Consider the following 18,085-nt stretch of genomic DNA (forward strand, 5'->3'; position numbering starts at 1 on the left):
AAATGGAAATAAGCTCGAAATTCGAGAAAAAGTGATTATTCAATTGCAATCTGTTGATTCTATTAAATCATTCACTATGGAGAGATGGCAGACCTCTTGTGTCTCCAGCGTTATAGTCCTGTCACCAACTGGCTCAGATCTTAGAATAGTAGACTTGAGATGCGCCCGAACACTAGCGTCAGGTGATAAATTTTCATAACGGCAAGGAAAGTTGTGTGAGTGCGCCACACCAGATTTTTCAAATTCATTAAAAGAGTGATTGCTGTTTAAAATTTTATTTCTTCAATAACCAAAAAACTTTTTTGTCACAGTAAATTTTATTAAAAGTCTTTTGACACAGGGAGGTGTGTGTCTATGTGTTTGCCACATGCTAATTATGATAATAATCATGTCTTCCTCCATGACCCACTTGACCTAGATCCCTACCACCATGACCCCCTCCATGATGACCTCCATCTACTTGACCTAGTTCCCTTCCCCAATGACCTCCTCCATAGGGCCAATGTCCATTGTATTGATGAGATGGAGTGCCCGAAATATGTTTGTGTCCATGCTTCTGGGGTCCATATGGTCCTGCATATTGTCCATGACCCTGATCAGATCCTTCAGGATTTCCGTCCGCCTTTATAATCGTAACCAATTTTCCATTTCTGTTGATGACGCACTTCAATGTCTTGTTTCCAGTTTTGTGGAATGACTGTTGATAATCAATACCTGAATTACTCCTTTGTTCTAATGGATCCCACAAACCATCCCAGTCTGTAAGAAATTGAAATTTATTAATTAAACTGTTCACAAGCCATATTCAGATGGTTTTCGTTTAGGGTGATGCATCAGTTCCAGGTTTGTGAATTAGTTATGAGGATTATTAGTGAGTTGATGAGTAAGGGAGGTGCTCATAAATGCTTCAGGCCTGAGCATCAGTTATAAAGAATGGAAGGATGAAATGATGATGATTACAGACATAATAACACAGTATACATACAGTATGGAAACTTGGCTAGTACCCTGATGCTAAAATCCGCCATCTTGTTAGGAAGCGCCGCATTGTAATAGTATTGATGGTAGGTTCAGATCACTTTAATGATCCGGATCAATTGATCTCGTTCACTGCCACGAGCCAATCAGAAGACCACGATTGGAACTTCCCAAGGTCACATGACGTGTCTAGTATTTTTGTATCATGTAAAAAGCATTGGTTAGATAGGCGTTTGATTGACAGTTTCCATTCTGTACCTATTCTGTGACAGAACTTCCTGTCTGACCCATTCGAGTCAGTAAATGGTCTCAGGCAAGGAGATGCCTTGGCATTTCTACTTTTTAATATTGCTCTTGAGAAGGTGATCAGGGATTCCAAAATTGATACCAGAGGAATACTGCTCAATAAGTCTGTTCAGCTGTTGGCCTATGCTGATGATATTGATATTGATGCTAGATCAATGTCCTATGATCTAATGATGGATCGATATGATGGAAGCATTCAGCAGCCACATGGAAAGGGTGGCAAGTAACATGGATTTAAATTTTAATTTTTTTATTTATGTATGTTACAATATTTTACTGTCTTATACACTAGTTTACATTGGATGACGGTAATGCAAATTATTCAACGAATTTTACCAAGTAAAATGGAGGAGGGTTTCTGGAATCCTTATGAAAGAGCCTTAGCAGAGACACCTCGTCTACATGGTGACTAACCAACGTGGGAGGATGCATGCTATCTGTAGGCCTACAGCCTACTAGTGACCCCCTGGATTGGAGAACTCGCTCATGAACTGTTGTATTGAAATCTTTGAAACCAGCAACTTTAAATTTTACGGAGTTGGTGAAGATTATATGGAAACAGCTAAATATTTATTTCACAGGAATAATTTGACAGTAGATTCTATAGGGGATTTTATTTGAAATAAAAATTACTCCATAAAAATTACCCTGTCGCTTCAACGATTTTATCCCTAAAAAGCTGGGGTTTCGTTTGTGCGTAAATGCCGGTGTCGACCACGACAGGGTGAGGATCTCACATTGGGTAGATTTCAATTTGTCTAAATAACCTAAAAGATTATGTTTAAATTATGTTTTGATGGGGGAGCTTGAGTTAATGATTTTAATTATAAATATATAAGAAATGTTTTATTATTGAATAATAAACACAAATAATGAAAAGTTGAAAATAATTATTAACGAAAATCCTAATCAAATGCTGCAAATCACCCCGAAGACTTCTGCTACTGCAGTCATTGACAACAGGGTTAACAGCTAGATGGAAATTCGATGAGAACTACTATCCAAAAATTAGTTGCCAGCCCGGGAATCGAACCCGGTACCTCCCAATTGCTAGTCAGGAATGCTTACCTTTACACCAAACTGACAATCTATACAGCAGCGCTCACTCTATACGAAGCCATAGCGGCCAACCAGTTACAGATGGAATTAAATAGAGAATGCATTTATTCAAATGCTAATGAATATATAATTATTATTCAATGAAAATCCTAAACAAATGCTGCAAATCACCCCGAAGACTTAGACATTGACAACAGGGTTAACAGCTAGATGGAAATTCAGCTAAATGAAAAGTTATTTGATCAGCTGGTTTTGCACACTTGAAATTTGGACAATATGAATGACAACAATGCTTGTCGTCGTCAACTGCGGAAATTTACGCACAAACGAAAATGCACCTTAACTAGCTGGCCCGGCGAACTGCCAAAAAGTCAATGTATCTCATGTCACACTTAACTTATTTTGTGAATCATGAAATTTATCTGACAATAAATATTTCCAGTTACATTTTAATACAGACTTCCTATGTGATTAGTCATGCAGCATTCATCATTCCGAAAACATATTCTTATCAGTCAATTTCTCGTAATATTTATCAGTAAAGTGTTGAATTATAAAGAAACATAGAAAGGTTAAATCAGTGTTTCAAAGATGGATTTAATGCATTCATTGTTGTTGAATGTCAAGAGATGGTGCAGGAAATATGCGATATATGATGAATCACACAGAATTCCATATCATTTACATCTTCCATTTTAGGATGAATATAAGCTAAGTTCAATTTAAAAAACTGTAAATTATTATGTTATTCTTCAGTAATTAATGAATGCAATATGAACAACTCACTTTCATGAGGTGGATAATTTTTTTCCAACATGTTCAAGTTTCTCAATGATAGGGGAGTGATAATTATTTGTATATGTCTTCTAAGGAATCATTATCTACAGCTGGTACCAATCAATTAAACATCAACTCTAAAACACTGTATTAATACCAGTACAAAATTTATCTGTTTATTACTGATGGTAACTTAAGATGCTATATCATATTACAACATGATCTTGAATCATGATCATTTTCGGCGGTAGCCGCTCGGCCGACAATTTCGAAAACATGGGTCTGTAATATGGATTAATAAATAATTGTTATTAGCCCCCCTATTAAAAATTTCCGGTCAGAAACCATCCACAACATATTCCCAAAGTTTCATGCCATTCTGTCTTGTAGTTTTCAAGTCTATAGGGAACAAAGTAACAAACAGGCATTCATTTATATATACAGAAGAAAATATCAATCAAAATTCATTTTTTTAAATGAGAAGGTGGTCATGTGATCATGATTTCGATACAGAGTGCCAAGAGAAAATGAATCGCGAAAACCGCTTCGATATCTCAACCCGTATCAGTTTGTTGATGTAAACGTTATTAACCAGCTGAAATCATATGTCAGCGCTTGATGGACCCTCTGTGCCGGTTGCACAAAATCTTTTTTGTTTAATCGTGATTAACTCCACTAATCAGAGAAGCCGTCTTTTCAAAAAGGCCTTCTCTGATTGGTTCTCATAACCACGATTAAAATTCAACCAGCTTTTGTGCAATGGGGCCTCAGTGTGATAGCTTCTAAATAGCCTTGGCTGATGTTATAAATGAACTGCATTCATTCAACTGTTTGTAATTGCATGCAATGAATTCATCAGCTGAACAAAACAATTTTTATGCACTTTCAATGTTATTTTTACATCCTGACGAAGGAGTGAGTCAATTTTGTTGTCCAACGAACTTGACCTGTGAAAAGGTTCCAAGAATACGTGTTCAAAATTTGAAGCTGATTGATCAATTCTCTCAAAAGTTATTGTAGAACATACAAACAGACTTTGGCCAAGTAAGTCAAAAGAGGGAACTCGCTAACACTCGTTCAATTAGTAGACTGAAGCATGATTCTCTCTATAAGAATTCCAGTTAGACTATTGGTCTTGGGAAACACAAGAGAGTTTAGTGGGATTTAATTCAGTTTTGAGAGTGGTAATTATTCCGGGGACCCATGGGGGTGCCGGACGTCTTCTACATAGATACGCTGGGAATGCATTACAGTGTAGACTGTGAAAAGCCACCTGCATGGTTCTGAGTCTCAGCTCAGGAATCTAGAGTTCCACACAAGGTTAGATTACATTTCTAAGCTCATATCTATGCATAAATGTATAATGTTAATACAGAGTGTTTCAGAAGTAATGTCGAACATTTCAGGGTATTGTTCCTGGATGATAGGAGACTACAAATGTATTTGAAGAGTCCAAAACTCAGCAGTTATCCTTAGAGCTGCCATTTTGTTTTTTTCACTTGGGAATTTTTATCTCAAAAAAGAAATTTTGTATTGATCTGAAATTTGGCATGAATATTTATTCTATGAAGACTTAACTTTGAAAAATAAAATAAACAATTTTCGATTTACATATTAAAAATGACGGCCGTTTTAAATTTTTGATGGCAAATTTCATGAAAACCGTTCACTTTACAGAAAATCTACATGAGACAAAAAAGTTGGCAAATTTTATCAAGATTTCAAGGATACCTTATTTATAAAGATTGGTCGAAGAATAACAGAGAAATTATTTCTTTCCGTATAGCATGCATGCATGCATACAGTTTTCACAATTTAAACATCAATATTACATTTTTAATTCCAATTGTATTTAAGATGAAGTTTTGAAACTCGGTATGGCTCCATATGGCCATCCAGCTGATTTTACAATGTTTTTCAGATGATCTTGTTTGTTCATGATCATGCATGCTGTACGAAAATAATTAATCTCTCTGTTATTCTCTAACCTATCTCAATAAATGAGGTATCCTTGGAATGTTGATGAAATTTGCTAACTTTTTGTCTCTTGTAAATTTTCTGTAAAGTGAACGGTTTTCGTGAAATTTGCTATCAAAAATTTTAAATGGCTGCCACTTTGAAAATTTACATCGAAAATTTTCAATTTTATTTTTGAAGTTGAGTCTTTATAGCATAAATATTCAAGCCAAATTTCAGATCATTACATCATTTCGTTCTTGAGATAAAAATTCCTAAGTGAAAAAACAAAATGGCAGCTATAAGGATAGCCGCTGAGTTTTTGGCACTTAAAATACGACATTTTGTAGTCTCCAATCATCCAGGAACAATACCCTAAATGTTCAACACTACTTCTGAGACACTCTGTATATGCATGTATGCGTAGATTGATATGTCGCCCTGAATTTATGTAAAAAAAGTCCATATGTTGATGGAGAAAATGTTACAATAACTATATGGAGTGAAAAGCTATTAATAAGTTAGGGTCATCTTGCAAAGTTCCTTCCCATATTTATTCCTATCCAACAAAAAATTCAGAATATAACTTGGATAATATTGAGCTATCAATCAAATATAATACTACAATGTCAAACAATGAATAACTAATTTACCATTCTACCACAACTCAAAAATCAAATATCTTCCCTCAACAAGATGAATTACCTAATTTTTGAAATCAAACTTGAAAAAATAATAATTATTAGTTATTATTGCTCTAATTGTAACTAATATGAATTCCATTAATTCAATTTGTTCTTTTAAAAACATTGTAATGCCTTGATCTTTCAGTATCAAACTTTATTTTCTTAGAGTAGAATAGGATTGGATAGAAAGGACTAACTCATATTTTCCAAGTTTACGGGATTATTCACAGTATTATAGTAGAGATGGTTCATGGTATTATTCATCTCCAATACCTATCATATACTCAACCAAAAGCCCTACCTGCATGATCTCCTTGACTGTCTATTAGAAATGCATTTATAAGGTGCAACTCAGAAAACATTCAGAGTAAATCCATCAATAATATTTTAATATTCAAAAATCATTAATTGATTTTATAATATTATTTCATCAATGAGAAAAATTAACAAACAAAATAGATAGATAAATACCAAACACCTAATTGAACAAAAACAAGTTTCCAGACAAAAAATTACCTCATTCAGCTCAGAGGATAGCAATTCTGATTCATAAGCTACTGCTTCAAAATTTACATATAACTCAAGTGAAAATTATTTTTCTGATTCTCACACTTCTTATGAAGTATGAAGATTCTCATGGCAATATAATTATATTCTCATGGCTCACATATAGCTATATAATCATCATCATCATCAGGTATTCCTCCATGACCTCCATGATGACCTCCTTGATCTGGTTTCCTACCACGATTACCCGGTACAAGACTTAGATCTCTACCTCCAAGACCCCCTCCATGATGACCTCCCTGATCTGGTTTCCTAGCACGATGACCCGGTACACGACTTAGATACCTACCTCCATGACCCCCTCCATGACCTCCTTGATATCGCTCACTACCTCCATGACCCCCTCCATGACCTCCTTGATATCGCTCACTACCTCCATGACCCCCTCCATGACCTCCTTGACTTAGATCCCTACCCCCATGACCCCCTCCATGATGACCTCCATGACTCCTTGATATCGCTCACTACCTCCATGACCCCCTCCATGACCTCCTTGATATAGCTCCCTACCCCCATGACCCCCTCCATGACCTCCTTGATATCGCTCACTACCTCCATGACCTCCTTGACTTAGATCCCTACCTCCATGACCCCCTCCATGACCTCCTTGATATAGCTCCCTACCCCCATGACCCCCTCCATGACCTCCTTGATATAGCTCCCTACCCCCATGACCCCCTCCATGACCTCCTTGATATCGCTCACTACCTCCATGACCTCCTTGACTTAGATACCTACCTCCATGACCCCCTCCATGTCCCCCTCCATGACCTCCTTGATATCGTTCACTACCTCCATGACCCCCTCCATGACCTCCTTGATATAGCTCTCTACCTCCATGACCCCCTCCATGACCTCCTTGATATAGCTCCCTACCCCCATGACCCCCTCCATGACCTCCTTGATATAGCTCCCTACCTTCATGACCTCCTTGATATCGCTCACTACCTCCATGACCTCCTTGATTTAGATACCTACCTCCATGACCCCCTCCATGTCCCCCTCCATGACCTCCTTGATATCGTTCACTACCTCCATGACCGCCTCCATGACCTCCTTGATATAGCTCTCTACCTCCATGACCCCCTCCATGACCTCCTTGATATAGCTCTCTACCTCCATGACCCCCTCCATGACCTCCTTGATATAGCTCCCTACCTCCATGACCTCCTCCATAGGGCCAATGTCCATAGTAACTATGTGGAGTGTCCGAAATATGTTTGTGTCCATGCTGTTGATAATCAATGTCTGAGTAACTCCTTTGTTCTGATGGATACCACCAAATATTCCAGTCTGTAAGAAATTAAAATTCATTAATGAAACTGTTGATAAACAACATTCACATGGCTTTTACTTTTCTTGCCCTATTACCATAGGTAAGGAAAGTATTGCTTTCCGAGAAAAATTAAGGTACCCCAATTTCTATACGTTTCAAAGTCCCCTGAGTCCAAAAGAGTGGTTTTTGGGTATTGGTGTGTGTGTGTGTGTGTGTGTGTGTGTGTGTGTGTGTGTGTGTGTGTTGTGTGTGTGTGTGTGGTGTGTGTGTGTGTGTGTGTGTGTGTGTGTGTGTGTGTGTGTGTGTGTGTGTGTGTGTGTGTGTGTGTGTGTGTGTGTGTGTGTGTGTGTGTGTGTGTGTGTGTGTGATTTTAGGTTCCCAATTATCAGGCTTCAGATACAATTCAAACAAAAAATTCCAAGTGGAAAAGATTGAGCATGAAAATTTCTACAAGTAATGTTCAGTAACATTTTCATCTAGAATTTGAAATAAGCTCGAAATTCTTGTAAATAAGATTATTCAATTGCAAACTGTTGGCAACTGTTAATTCTATTAAAATCATTAACTATGAAGAGAGATAGCAGACCTCGTGTGTCTCCAGCTTTGTTGCCCTGTCACCTTTGAGCTGTCTCAGATCTTTGAATAGTAGACTTGAGATGCGCGTGAACACTAGCGTCAGGTGATCAATTTTCTTGACGGCAAGGAAAGTTATGTGAGTGCGCCACACCAGATTTTTTCGTTTAGGGTGATGCTCCCACATCAGCTCCAGGTTTGTGAATTAGTTATGAAGATAATGAGTGAGTTGATGAGTAAGGGAGGTGCTTATAAATGCTTCAGGCCTCAGCATCAATTATAATGGATGGAAGGATGAAATGATGATGATAAGATTAAATTAGATTCTTTATTTATGTATGTTACAATATTTACTGGCTTATATACTAATTCACATTAAATTACGGTAATGCTAATTATTCAATGAATTTTACCAAGTATAAAAATCTGGTGTGGCGCACTCACACAACTTCCCTTGCCGTTATGAAAATTTATCAACTGACGCTAGTGTTCACACACATCTCAAGTCTACTATTCTAGGATATGAGCGAGCTGGTGACAGGACAATAATGCTGCAGACACACTAAGTCTGCTATCTGTTCATAGTGAATGATTTAATAGAATTAACAATTGAGTACGAACGCCGGTCTAAAGATACCGTAATCAATAAAAAACGAAAACAATTAATAAATCTCTGTGAGGAAATTAATTTCGTTATTTTAAATGGTAGGGTCACGGGGGATGAGTCGGGGGAGTTCACATTTGTTAATAACAGAGGAGCGTCGGTTATCGATTTGTATTGTGTCAGCTTAGATAGTTTGCATTTAATTGAATATTTTGAAGTGAAGGGCGCGAACTTCTCAGATCATTTTCCCATAAGTATATCTATCAAGTAGTGTGAAAGTATAGCGGAAGTTGAAAAAAGCTGTTCAGTACCAAGTGCCCCAAAACTTACCTGGAATAGCGCGAATGGAAATAGTTTTGTTGATAAATTAGCAGAGAGGTGTCGGAATGTTTCTCATTTACCAGAAGATATCGATGAGTCATGTACTTTACTGAGGGAACTGATATATGACACCACCAATTTAAGAAGGAGCCGAAATTAGTAAATAATAAGTTCAAGAAAAGTATTTGGTACGACCGAGAATGTGAAATGGCTAGGAACACAATGTTTGCTTTATTGAAATTATTAAGAAAAATAACTCTATCGTAGTTAAGAATGACTATTTAACGGCTGTGAAAGACTACAAAGAAATATGTAAGAGGGAAAAAGATGTTTATTGGGAGGGAGTAAAAACAAAATTAAAATCAGTTAGAGATTCTAAACATTTTTGGGAACTAGTGCGTGAATTTAAAAGGAAAAACGAGGTGAGAAAAATATATATAAAACCAGAGGAATGGGTATGTCATTTTAAAGAGCTATACACGCCTATTCGAGTATGTGGACCAACATCGTATGCAGAGCCCCATATTACAGATGAGTTATTGGACAAAGCCTTAGATATCAACGAAATCAGGTTATCACTAAAAAAGTTACGAAATGGAAAGGTGAGTTTTACAAAAAAGCACCTGTAACATACATACAATTGATGATAATTCTTTTCAATAGGATTTTTGATGTAGGCAAGGCTCCAGAATCATTCAAAAAATTAATAGTCTTCCCATTGCACAAAAGAGGAGATACGCGAGATCCGAAAAATTATAGGGCGATATCTTTCACCAACTCAATTTATAAGGTATTTGTAGGGTGTTTACTGAATAGACTAGAGCAATGGGTAACGCAGAGAAAAATTATTAGAGAGAATCAAGCCGGTTTTAGAAAAGGGTATTCGTCAGTCGATAATATTTATGTTTTGTACAACTTGATAAGATATCATATGTTGAATGTTAGTAAGAAATAAAAAGGTTTACTGTTTCTTTGTGGACTTCAAGGCCGCGTTTGACTCTATTGATCGAGAAGCGTTGTTCTACAGATTATTGGAAATAGGTATTTCAAATAAGTTTGTCCGGGTGTTGAGAGCATTATATGAGAAAGATCTTGGTGCAAGAATGGTAATGGTCTTGCAGAAAGTATTGAGTTTGAGAGTGGCTTAAAACAGGGATGTTTAGTATCCCCGATTCTGTTTTCTATCTTTACTAACGATATTTGTGAATACATAGGAGGTGGGCTACGGATAAGAGATACTGAAATAAATGCACTCCTTTATGCTGACGACTTGGTGATATTCACTGATAGTATTCACAAAATGCAGAGAATGATAAATAAATTGAGAGATTATTGTTGCCGGTGGAACTTGATATTGAATCGAAGATAATCGTCTTTAGAAAGGGGGGTAGATTGAGCCGGAGTGAGAATTGGAGGTATGGAGAAGAACCGATAGAAGTAGTAAACGAGTACAAGTACCTTGGAGTCACTTTCACTTCTACGTTATCTTTGATTAGCCATTTTAAAGATAAAGTATCGATAGCAAAATACGGTATTAATAGTGTATGGAAGAAACTGATTACAAACAATGAAGTGCCGTTATCAACCAAAAGGCAGGTGTTTAGTTCGGTAAGCAAGGCGACGGTAACATATGCTGCCCAAGTATGGGGGTATCAGCAAAGAGAGGAATTGGAGCGACTGCATAGATTCTTTATTAAGAGACTGTTCTGTTTGCCGGTCAATACACCAAATTATATTTTGTATTTGGAGAGTGAAGAGAATAATATATGGTTGGATACATTAAAATTGAATTGTAGATACATAGCGAAAACGATAAGCCTATCAGAATCTAGATTTATAAGAAAAATAACAATATTGACATGGTGAAGTAAATGCGGTTGGGCTAAGGAATGGAGAATGTTGAGTAGACAATATAATGTGGATTGGATAGACCCTGTAACTCACCCTAATGAATCGCTAGGAAAATGTGAGATTATTATTAATCGAATACGCAACAAATTAACAAAAACTTGGTGGGATTGTGCCGCAAATTCGCAGTTTCATTCCATTTATTATAATCTTAGAATGTGTCATCCAGTAAGACCAGATTATATTAGCGACATACATAGTAGGCGTTTCATCAGTCAGATTTTCAAGGTGAGAGGGTCTCTATTACCTCTAAATTTTAGGGTGGATAGAGATTATGAAAGTTATATTTGCTCACTTTTATCTAAAATAGAATTAACAGTTGCCAACAGTTTGCAATTGAATAATCTTATTTTCTCGAATTTCGAGCTTATTTCCAAATTTAGATGAAAATGTTACTGGACCTTAATTGTAGAGATTTTTATGCTTTAATCTTTTCCACTTGAAATTTTTTGTTTGAATTGTATCTGAAGCCTGAGTACCACAAGGTTCAATTTTGGCCCTCTCCTCTTCACTTTGTATGCTAATGACCTTTCTTCCATTATCATATTCTCCAGTTTCCATACTTATGCAGACGACCTTCAAATCTATTTAAGCTGTCCCATAACAAAAATTAATGAAACAGTTGGAATAATGAATCAGGATATCAATTCGAAAGTGGAATGGACAAAGAAAAATGGCCTTAAGCTTAATCCCATCAAAACACAACCCATTATAATTGGATATTCTCGTCTTATAAACAATATTGACCTTGAATCGATTCACAAAATTAGTGTAGACGGTAATGACATTCCTTACTGTAGCTCAGTTAAAAATTTAGGCGTTATTGTGAATAATACTCTTGACTGGTCAGAACAAGTGAACAAAACTTGTAAAAAGGTATTCTCAGCCATGCATGCATTGAAGAAAATGCACGATATCCTCCCTAGAAACATTAAATTATTATTGGTTCAATCTCTCATCTTCCCACATTTAATGTATTGTAATTCTGTTCCTAACGATATGCAAGTCACTCTGAATGATAAACTACAGCGTTGCCAAAATTATTGTCTACGTTTCGTCTACTCTCTCCAACGCCATGATCATATCACCCCAGCCCACATTGCTAGTTCAACATTGAAGCTTCCCGATCAGAGGCTTTTTCGAATAGTCAAGCTTGTTAGAGATATCTTGAAATACGGTAATCCGAACTATTTTAAAGATGATTTCAAATTTGTCGAAAGGTTTTTTGTTTGAAGGTAGGAGGATAGATGCTTCACATACTAGAACCGGAGAAAGTACTTTGAGGATACCCAATCATCGAACTACTATTTTCACAAAATCCTTCTGAATTTTATATATATATATATATATATATATATATATATATATATATATATAATATAAACTCTCATGTTATTTCAATTATCCACTGCATACTGCTGTATATTACTGAAAGTTGATAACCCTGATCTACTTTCAGCCTACTTCATTTTATTAATCAATTATTTGATCTTATCTACCTATATGATTATTTTACTTTATCAATTTTCTGTTTTTTTCTCTTAAATATTCATATTGATTAAAGTTTTTACAATATTTCCATTAATAAATAAATCCTTAGTTCCAATAATGAAGAGAGTTAGTAGGTAGAGAGTTAGTGGGGAGGATATTTTTAATATTCTTTCCAAAGAATGGATATTGATATGTCCAAAGCTTCGCCAATTTATGTAGATGCATAACAATATAATTATTATCTATAGTTATTATATTACAAATTGCTTTTTCATATCATATACAGTTCAATAATTATTTTCTTAGTCTATATTATGTAAATTCATCTATAATTTTGCTGTATTGTAAGCTATTGTATATAAGTGTATAAGCCAGTATATATTGTAATCTACATAAATAAAGTACCCAATCAATCAATCAATCAATCAAGCCTGATAATTGGGAACCTAAAATCAAACTTTGCATAGATGGGGCGGTGCTCCTGAAATTTTTACAGATATGGGACTTGTGGCAGTTGATAGAGCTTATCAATGACTTTTTTAGGTATAAATTTGATAAAAATCGTTGAGCCGTTTTCGAGAAAATCGCGAAAAACCATGTGACAACATTTTCGCCATTTTAGCCGTCATCTTGAATTGCATTTGATCAAAATTGTTCGTGTCGGATCCTTATAGTGTAGGACCTTAAGTTCCAAATTTTCAAGTCATTCCTTTAATTGGGAGATGAGATATCGTGTACACAGATGCACACACATACAGACCAATACCCAAAAACCACTTTTTTTTTGGACTCGGGGGACCTTGAAACGTATAGAAATTTAGAAATTGGGGTACCTTAATTTTTTCGGAAAGTAATTCTTTCCTTACCCATGGTAATAGGGCAAGGAAAGTAGAGAAATCTGGTGTGGTACACTCACACAACTTTCCTTGCTCATTGATCTATAAGCTTCATAAACGAGGATAATTTAGGGGAATAACATTATGCCGATTGGCGGCTAAATAATTAAAACTATGATTATACTATTGTGTTCAGAGTACATTTTCCTTTTTTTGAATTATGAAATTTGAGGATTTTTTTAAAAGTTGTCAAAACAGCTGTTCTACAAATAAAATATCGACATGTGATCTTTTGAATAAACTGCTCTACCTACCTACCTCATGCACGAGAAGGAGGTTACAAAGTAAATTTTCTCAAGGATGGGGTGGACCCCCTGTTAATTTCTCAGGGAGGAGACTCATGCCAGTTAATAGAGCTAATATATAACTATACAGGGTATGAATTTGAAAAATATCGGTCAAGTCATTTTCGAGAAAATCGTGATAGAAATTCAACAAAATTCACTCTTCTCAGAAATATTACGGAGCTCCTGCAATTTTCCCAGAAATGAGACTCATGTTAGTTGATAGGGCTTATAAATAGCTATCTAGGGTATAAATTTGAAGAAAATCGTTAGAACCGTTTTCGAGAAAACTATGAAAAACATGGTTTTTTAGGTATTATCCGCCATTTTGAATTGAATTTTATTGTCGGATCCTCATGGTATAAGGACCTTAAGTTTAAAATTTCAAATCAATCGGTTAATTAGGAATGGAGTTATCGTGTTCACAGACACACACACAGACCAACACCCAAAAATCATGTTTTTGGACTCAGGGGACCTTGAAACGTATAGAAAACATGAAATTAGGTTACCTAAAATTTTTTTGGAAAGCAATACTTTCCTTACATTGGACAAGGAAAGTGAAAAAATCAATGAGAATAAAGATTGTATGCAATTACAATAACGATAATATAATATTGTGATGTAACTTCATAAATCGGCGGTATTTCAACGAATAATTGTCAATTCTCTGGAAAGGATATAAACTGATAATATCCTTCCCATCAACACACGACCGGGAACATGAGAGATGAGGGGACCTAAAAGTTTACCCCGATGTGAGTTGATGCCCATGAAAGCTCGAGGCTTGTGCTTGGGTAATGGGAAGGATGATAATGATAGTAGAGAGGTCATGCAGCTTCAATAGATGTTGATGAAGATTTACAAGAAAATTCGAATATGCAGTTGGGGTAGGCCTATGACAAATTTATAGATGTTGATGTAGATTTACAAGAAAATTCGAATACGCAGTTGGAGTAGGCCTATGACAAATTCATAAGAGATGACCTTTCCCTAGTTGAATGACTTGAATGACATACGTTTTAAAGAGATTATTTTTGGTTGAGATAGTTTTGGAAGAGTTATTGTTTTGTGGATATTAAGTGCAATTCCAATATTTTGACAATATTGTTGTGTATTTCATTTTATTCGGATCTATGCTTCGAATGTGATTGCACTTAAAATTCAGAATTCCAGTGCTTGATTATTTGGATTTGAAATTATTTGTCTTGTTCTTATTCCATGATTTAAATGCATCCTGACACATAGACTCTACAGTGGGAAGCTACACAATAGTTTAAGGAGAATAATCAAAGTATGTAAAGGACTTTTTTCCATATTGCAAATGTTTTTTCATGTTTAATATATACATCTGACATGGGTTACATGACAGAAAAAAATGTAGGTAATTGAACTCAAAATTTCAAAGTATGATACAGTGATCATTTTAATTTGAAATTATAAGTGGATTTCATTATAAACATTTAATATATAGGCTCTGGGATACTTATTTTAATTGGGAATAAAAAAGTTCTAGGCAAATGCCAGTTTTATCCAGAATTTTGTAACCTTTGTCAATAAATGAATAAATATGAAGTGAATTTTACATGAAGAAATTTCAAAGGCAAGATTATGAATGTATTCCAACCTAAAAATGACAGTGTTGTGCATTACATTATTAGTGGATTTTGAACTCTCAATTTGAAGCTCCCTTTTTGCAGGCTGGACACAACAATGTCTCCCGGCTACATAGGCCAAACAAGTTATTGACTCTTTAAATGATTTTAATTTTTTTCATTGTCCTATGAGTGCATATGCATATATAATGAATGAATAACAAATAAATTAGCCTAAATTAAATAAAAAGTCAGGTCAATTATTATATTGAATACCTTATATAATATATATTATGACCTTGGGGTCGGGTCCTACCAGGGGTACCAATTTGAGGTGTTTCAGTGGTTAAACTGTATTGGACAGTTGGGCCAAAACTTGTATAGGATAAGACAAGACATCAGATAAATCAGACATTGGATCATTGGATAAGACATCGGTTTCCTTTTACATAAATCATGGGTATACCAATTTATCCTAATATAGTTAATTCTAATATGAGAAGGGATAATATAATGGATTGAAAGCATTTAGGCTAACTGTGTGAAATATGTAATAGGCAAAGTTTCAAGTATATTACAGAGTTTGAACATGACAAGCCATAAAACATGACAGTATTTTCCATAAAATTTAACAATAATAATAAAGAAACACCATACCACAAATCCAGAATTGAAACTTGTTAATGCATGAAAAATCTTAAAATGTGCTTGAGGAGGTTAGGCTGATAGACATTTACACAATTACGAATTACAGAAAAATTACCAAGAAGAAAACAAGAACTCATAGCATATTTTGCTTTCACTGAGTATACATTTACTACAAATTAATATAAGCTCCATGAAATAGACAGAAACACAACATTAAATTAACTTCTTTATTAAAGGACATTGTCTAAGTTACCTAGCACATTTCAAGAAAAGCGGGGGAGAGACAAGGAAACAGATATGAAACTCAATTCATTTTACTTGCCAACTGAACCGAATAAAACACATATTTCAGAGTTAAATTAATTCAGGTTAGTTCTATGTCATTGCTGTATATATTCTAAGATTTGTCAATAAATTTCTATTTCTCAACTGTATTTCATTAATTTGTTGAACCAAAATGAATCTTTCTCAAATAAATATGGAATATTGATATTTGATGAACTGATCGATATTCGATATTTTGTGTTTGACTAAAATCGATCTACATTAACAGCGCACAATTTGAACTTCTAAAAGGGTCAAAGTCTTTTCAATATTGAAATATTACAACATTATAGATTCATATGAGTTGAAATTAGAGTCAGGTCAATTATTATATTGGATGAACTGATAATGAATACCTTATAGATTCATATGAGATTGAAATTACTGAGGTATTGCAATTATTGAAATGCTAATGAATCAATGATTATTATTAAACTAAAATCCAATTTAATGCAGTTTATCAACCCGAAGACTTACAACAGGGTAAACAGCTAGATGGAAATAGCTAGTTGTCAATATTTGCAGTAGCAGAAGTCTGCGAGGTGATTTAAAGCATTTAATTGGGATTTTCGTTTAATAATAACCATATGAGATTATTACTTATGAAATCAATTAATAGAGGAATTAATAACATATTAAGATGACATTGCTCAACTTGATTAATGATTAATGGATCTTTCGTTTTCAACTTTGAAAATAGCACCCAAAGATTAGAATTGAAAACTACACTTCGAAATAAACAAGTTGAAACTTGGATTGTGTGTGCGGAAACGCGACTTGACACCCCGTCAACCTGTCACCTTTTAAAACCGGTTTTGAGGGAACAGGTTGACGTGAGCCATCCCCGTCCACTTGTCTCCTTTCTAAGGAGGTGACAACTTGTCGAGTGGACACTCTGACGCTAGGGTGCGAGGTGTCAGGTTGTCGTTTACGGTCATGACATGTTGGCACCTTCAGTCCAGTAGGTGACAAGTAGTCAGGGTGGCAACTTGATTGACGGCAATGGTATACTTTTACGAGGGTACAGGTTGTCGCCTATCGCCAGAATGACCAGGTGTCAGGTAGTCGGGGTGATACCATAGAGAAACAATAGCGTGAGTAGATATCCCATGGTATAGGGAGTTTATGTCGCAGCTTTTACTGTTATCTCAAGCCGATAGTTCACGTAGTTCTTCCCCGTGAAGCTGTGTGACCCTCGTAGTCTCTCATACTGTGCCGTTCATACACTCTCACCCCAACAAAACAGTAAAAATCGACAATAATCGACAGTAATTGGCTTGAGATAACAGTAGAAGTTGCGACGTAAACGCCCTATACCATGGGTTATCTACTTACGCTATTGTTTCTCTATGGTGATACCTAGACGGCGACCCTGTCAAATTGTGCGAAATTGTAATCTTCTCAAATGAGCAAATTTAATACAAGTAATGATAAAAAAACATAATGAAAATATACAACACTAGCCGTCAGGCTCGCTTCGCTCGCCATATCCGTGTAGCCAGGGGGCTCCGCCCCCTGGACCCCCGACTGGATCGTCCAAGAATGAGATCAGCAGGTTCGCTTCGCTCGCATGTATTTTTCAAATGGGCATTTTTATCATATGTTAGGACAATCTAGTCGGGGGTCCAGACTAAACGGCTGGCTAAACGGATATGGCGAGCGAAGCGAGCCTGACTGCTAGTAATATAATATTCCCAGGATTGAAGTAGCTGTGACCAATCAATTTTTCCGCGATAAATGCATTTAAAACTTCAACTTGGTGCCAACCTAACAAAGTCAACTCAACTTAATGCCAACCTGACAAAATTATTAATTTAGTTGCCAGTTTACAACTGT

At 35.7% G+C, this 18,085-nt stretch overlaps 1 protein-coding gene across 4 annotated transcripts in view; it reads right to left on the minus strand.

The window, feature by feature from the left end:
• Nucleotides 1-259: 259 nt before the first annotated feature.
• Nucleotides 260-18,085, minus strand: part of LOC111043480 (glycine-rich cell wall structural protein 1.8-like) — a 100,084-nt gene continuing 82,258 nt past the window's right edge. For 2 of the 4 annotated variants that reach the window (XM_039440670.1, XM_039440669.1), the window contains 2 exons: nt 7,488-7,622; nt 260-759 (listed from right to left, as the gene is read on the minus strand). Coding sequence is in view for 2 of the 4 variants with exons in the window: in XM_039440671.1 (XP_039296605.1) it covers nt 371-759; nt 6,619-6,768; nt 6,861-7,226; nt 7,257-7,622 (1,271 nt within the window). In the remaining 2 variants the exon portion in view is untranslated. Of the gene's footprint in view, nt 760-6,618; nt 6,769-6,818; nt 7,227-7,256; nt 7,623-18,085 lie in introns of all 4 variants that reach the window. The other 2 variants (XM_039440671.1, XM_039440672.1) reach the window with 2 other exon arrangements.

The sequence above is a fragment of the Nilaparvata lugens genome, chromosome 14, assembly GCF_014356525.2.
Source record: "Nilaparvata lugens isolate BPH chromosome 14, ASM1435652v1, whole genome shotgun sequence".
NCBI classification, from domain to species: Eukaryota; Metazoa; Arthropoda; class Insecta; order Hemiptera; family Delphacidae; genus Nilaparvata; species Nilaparvata lugens.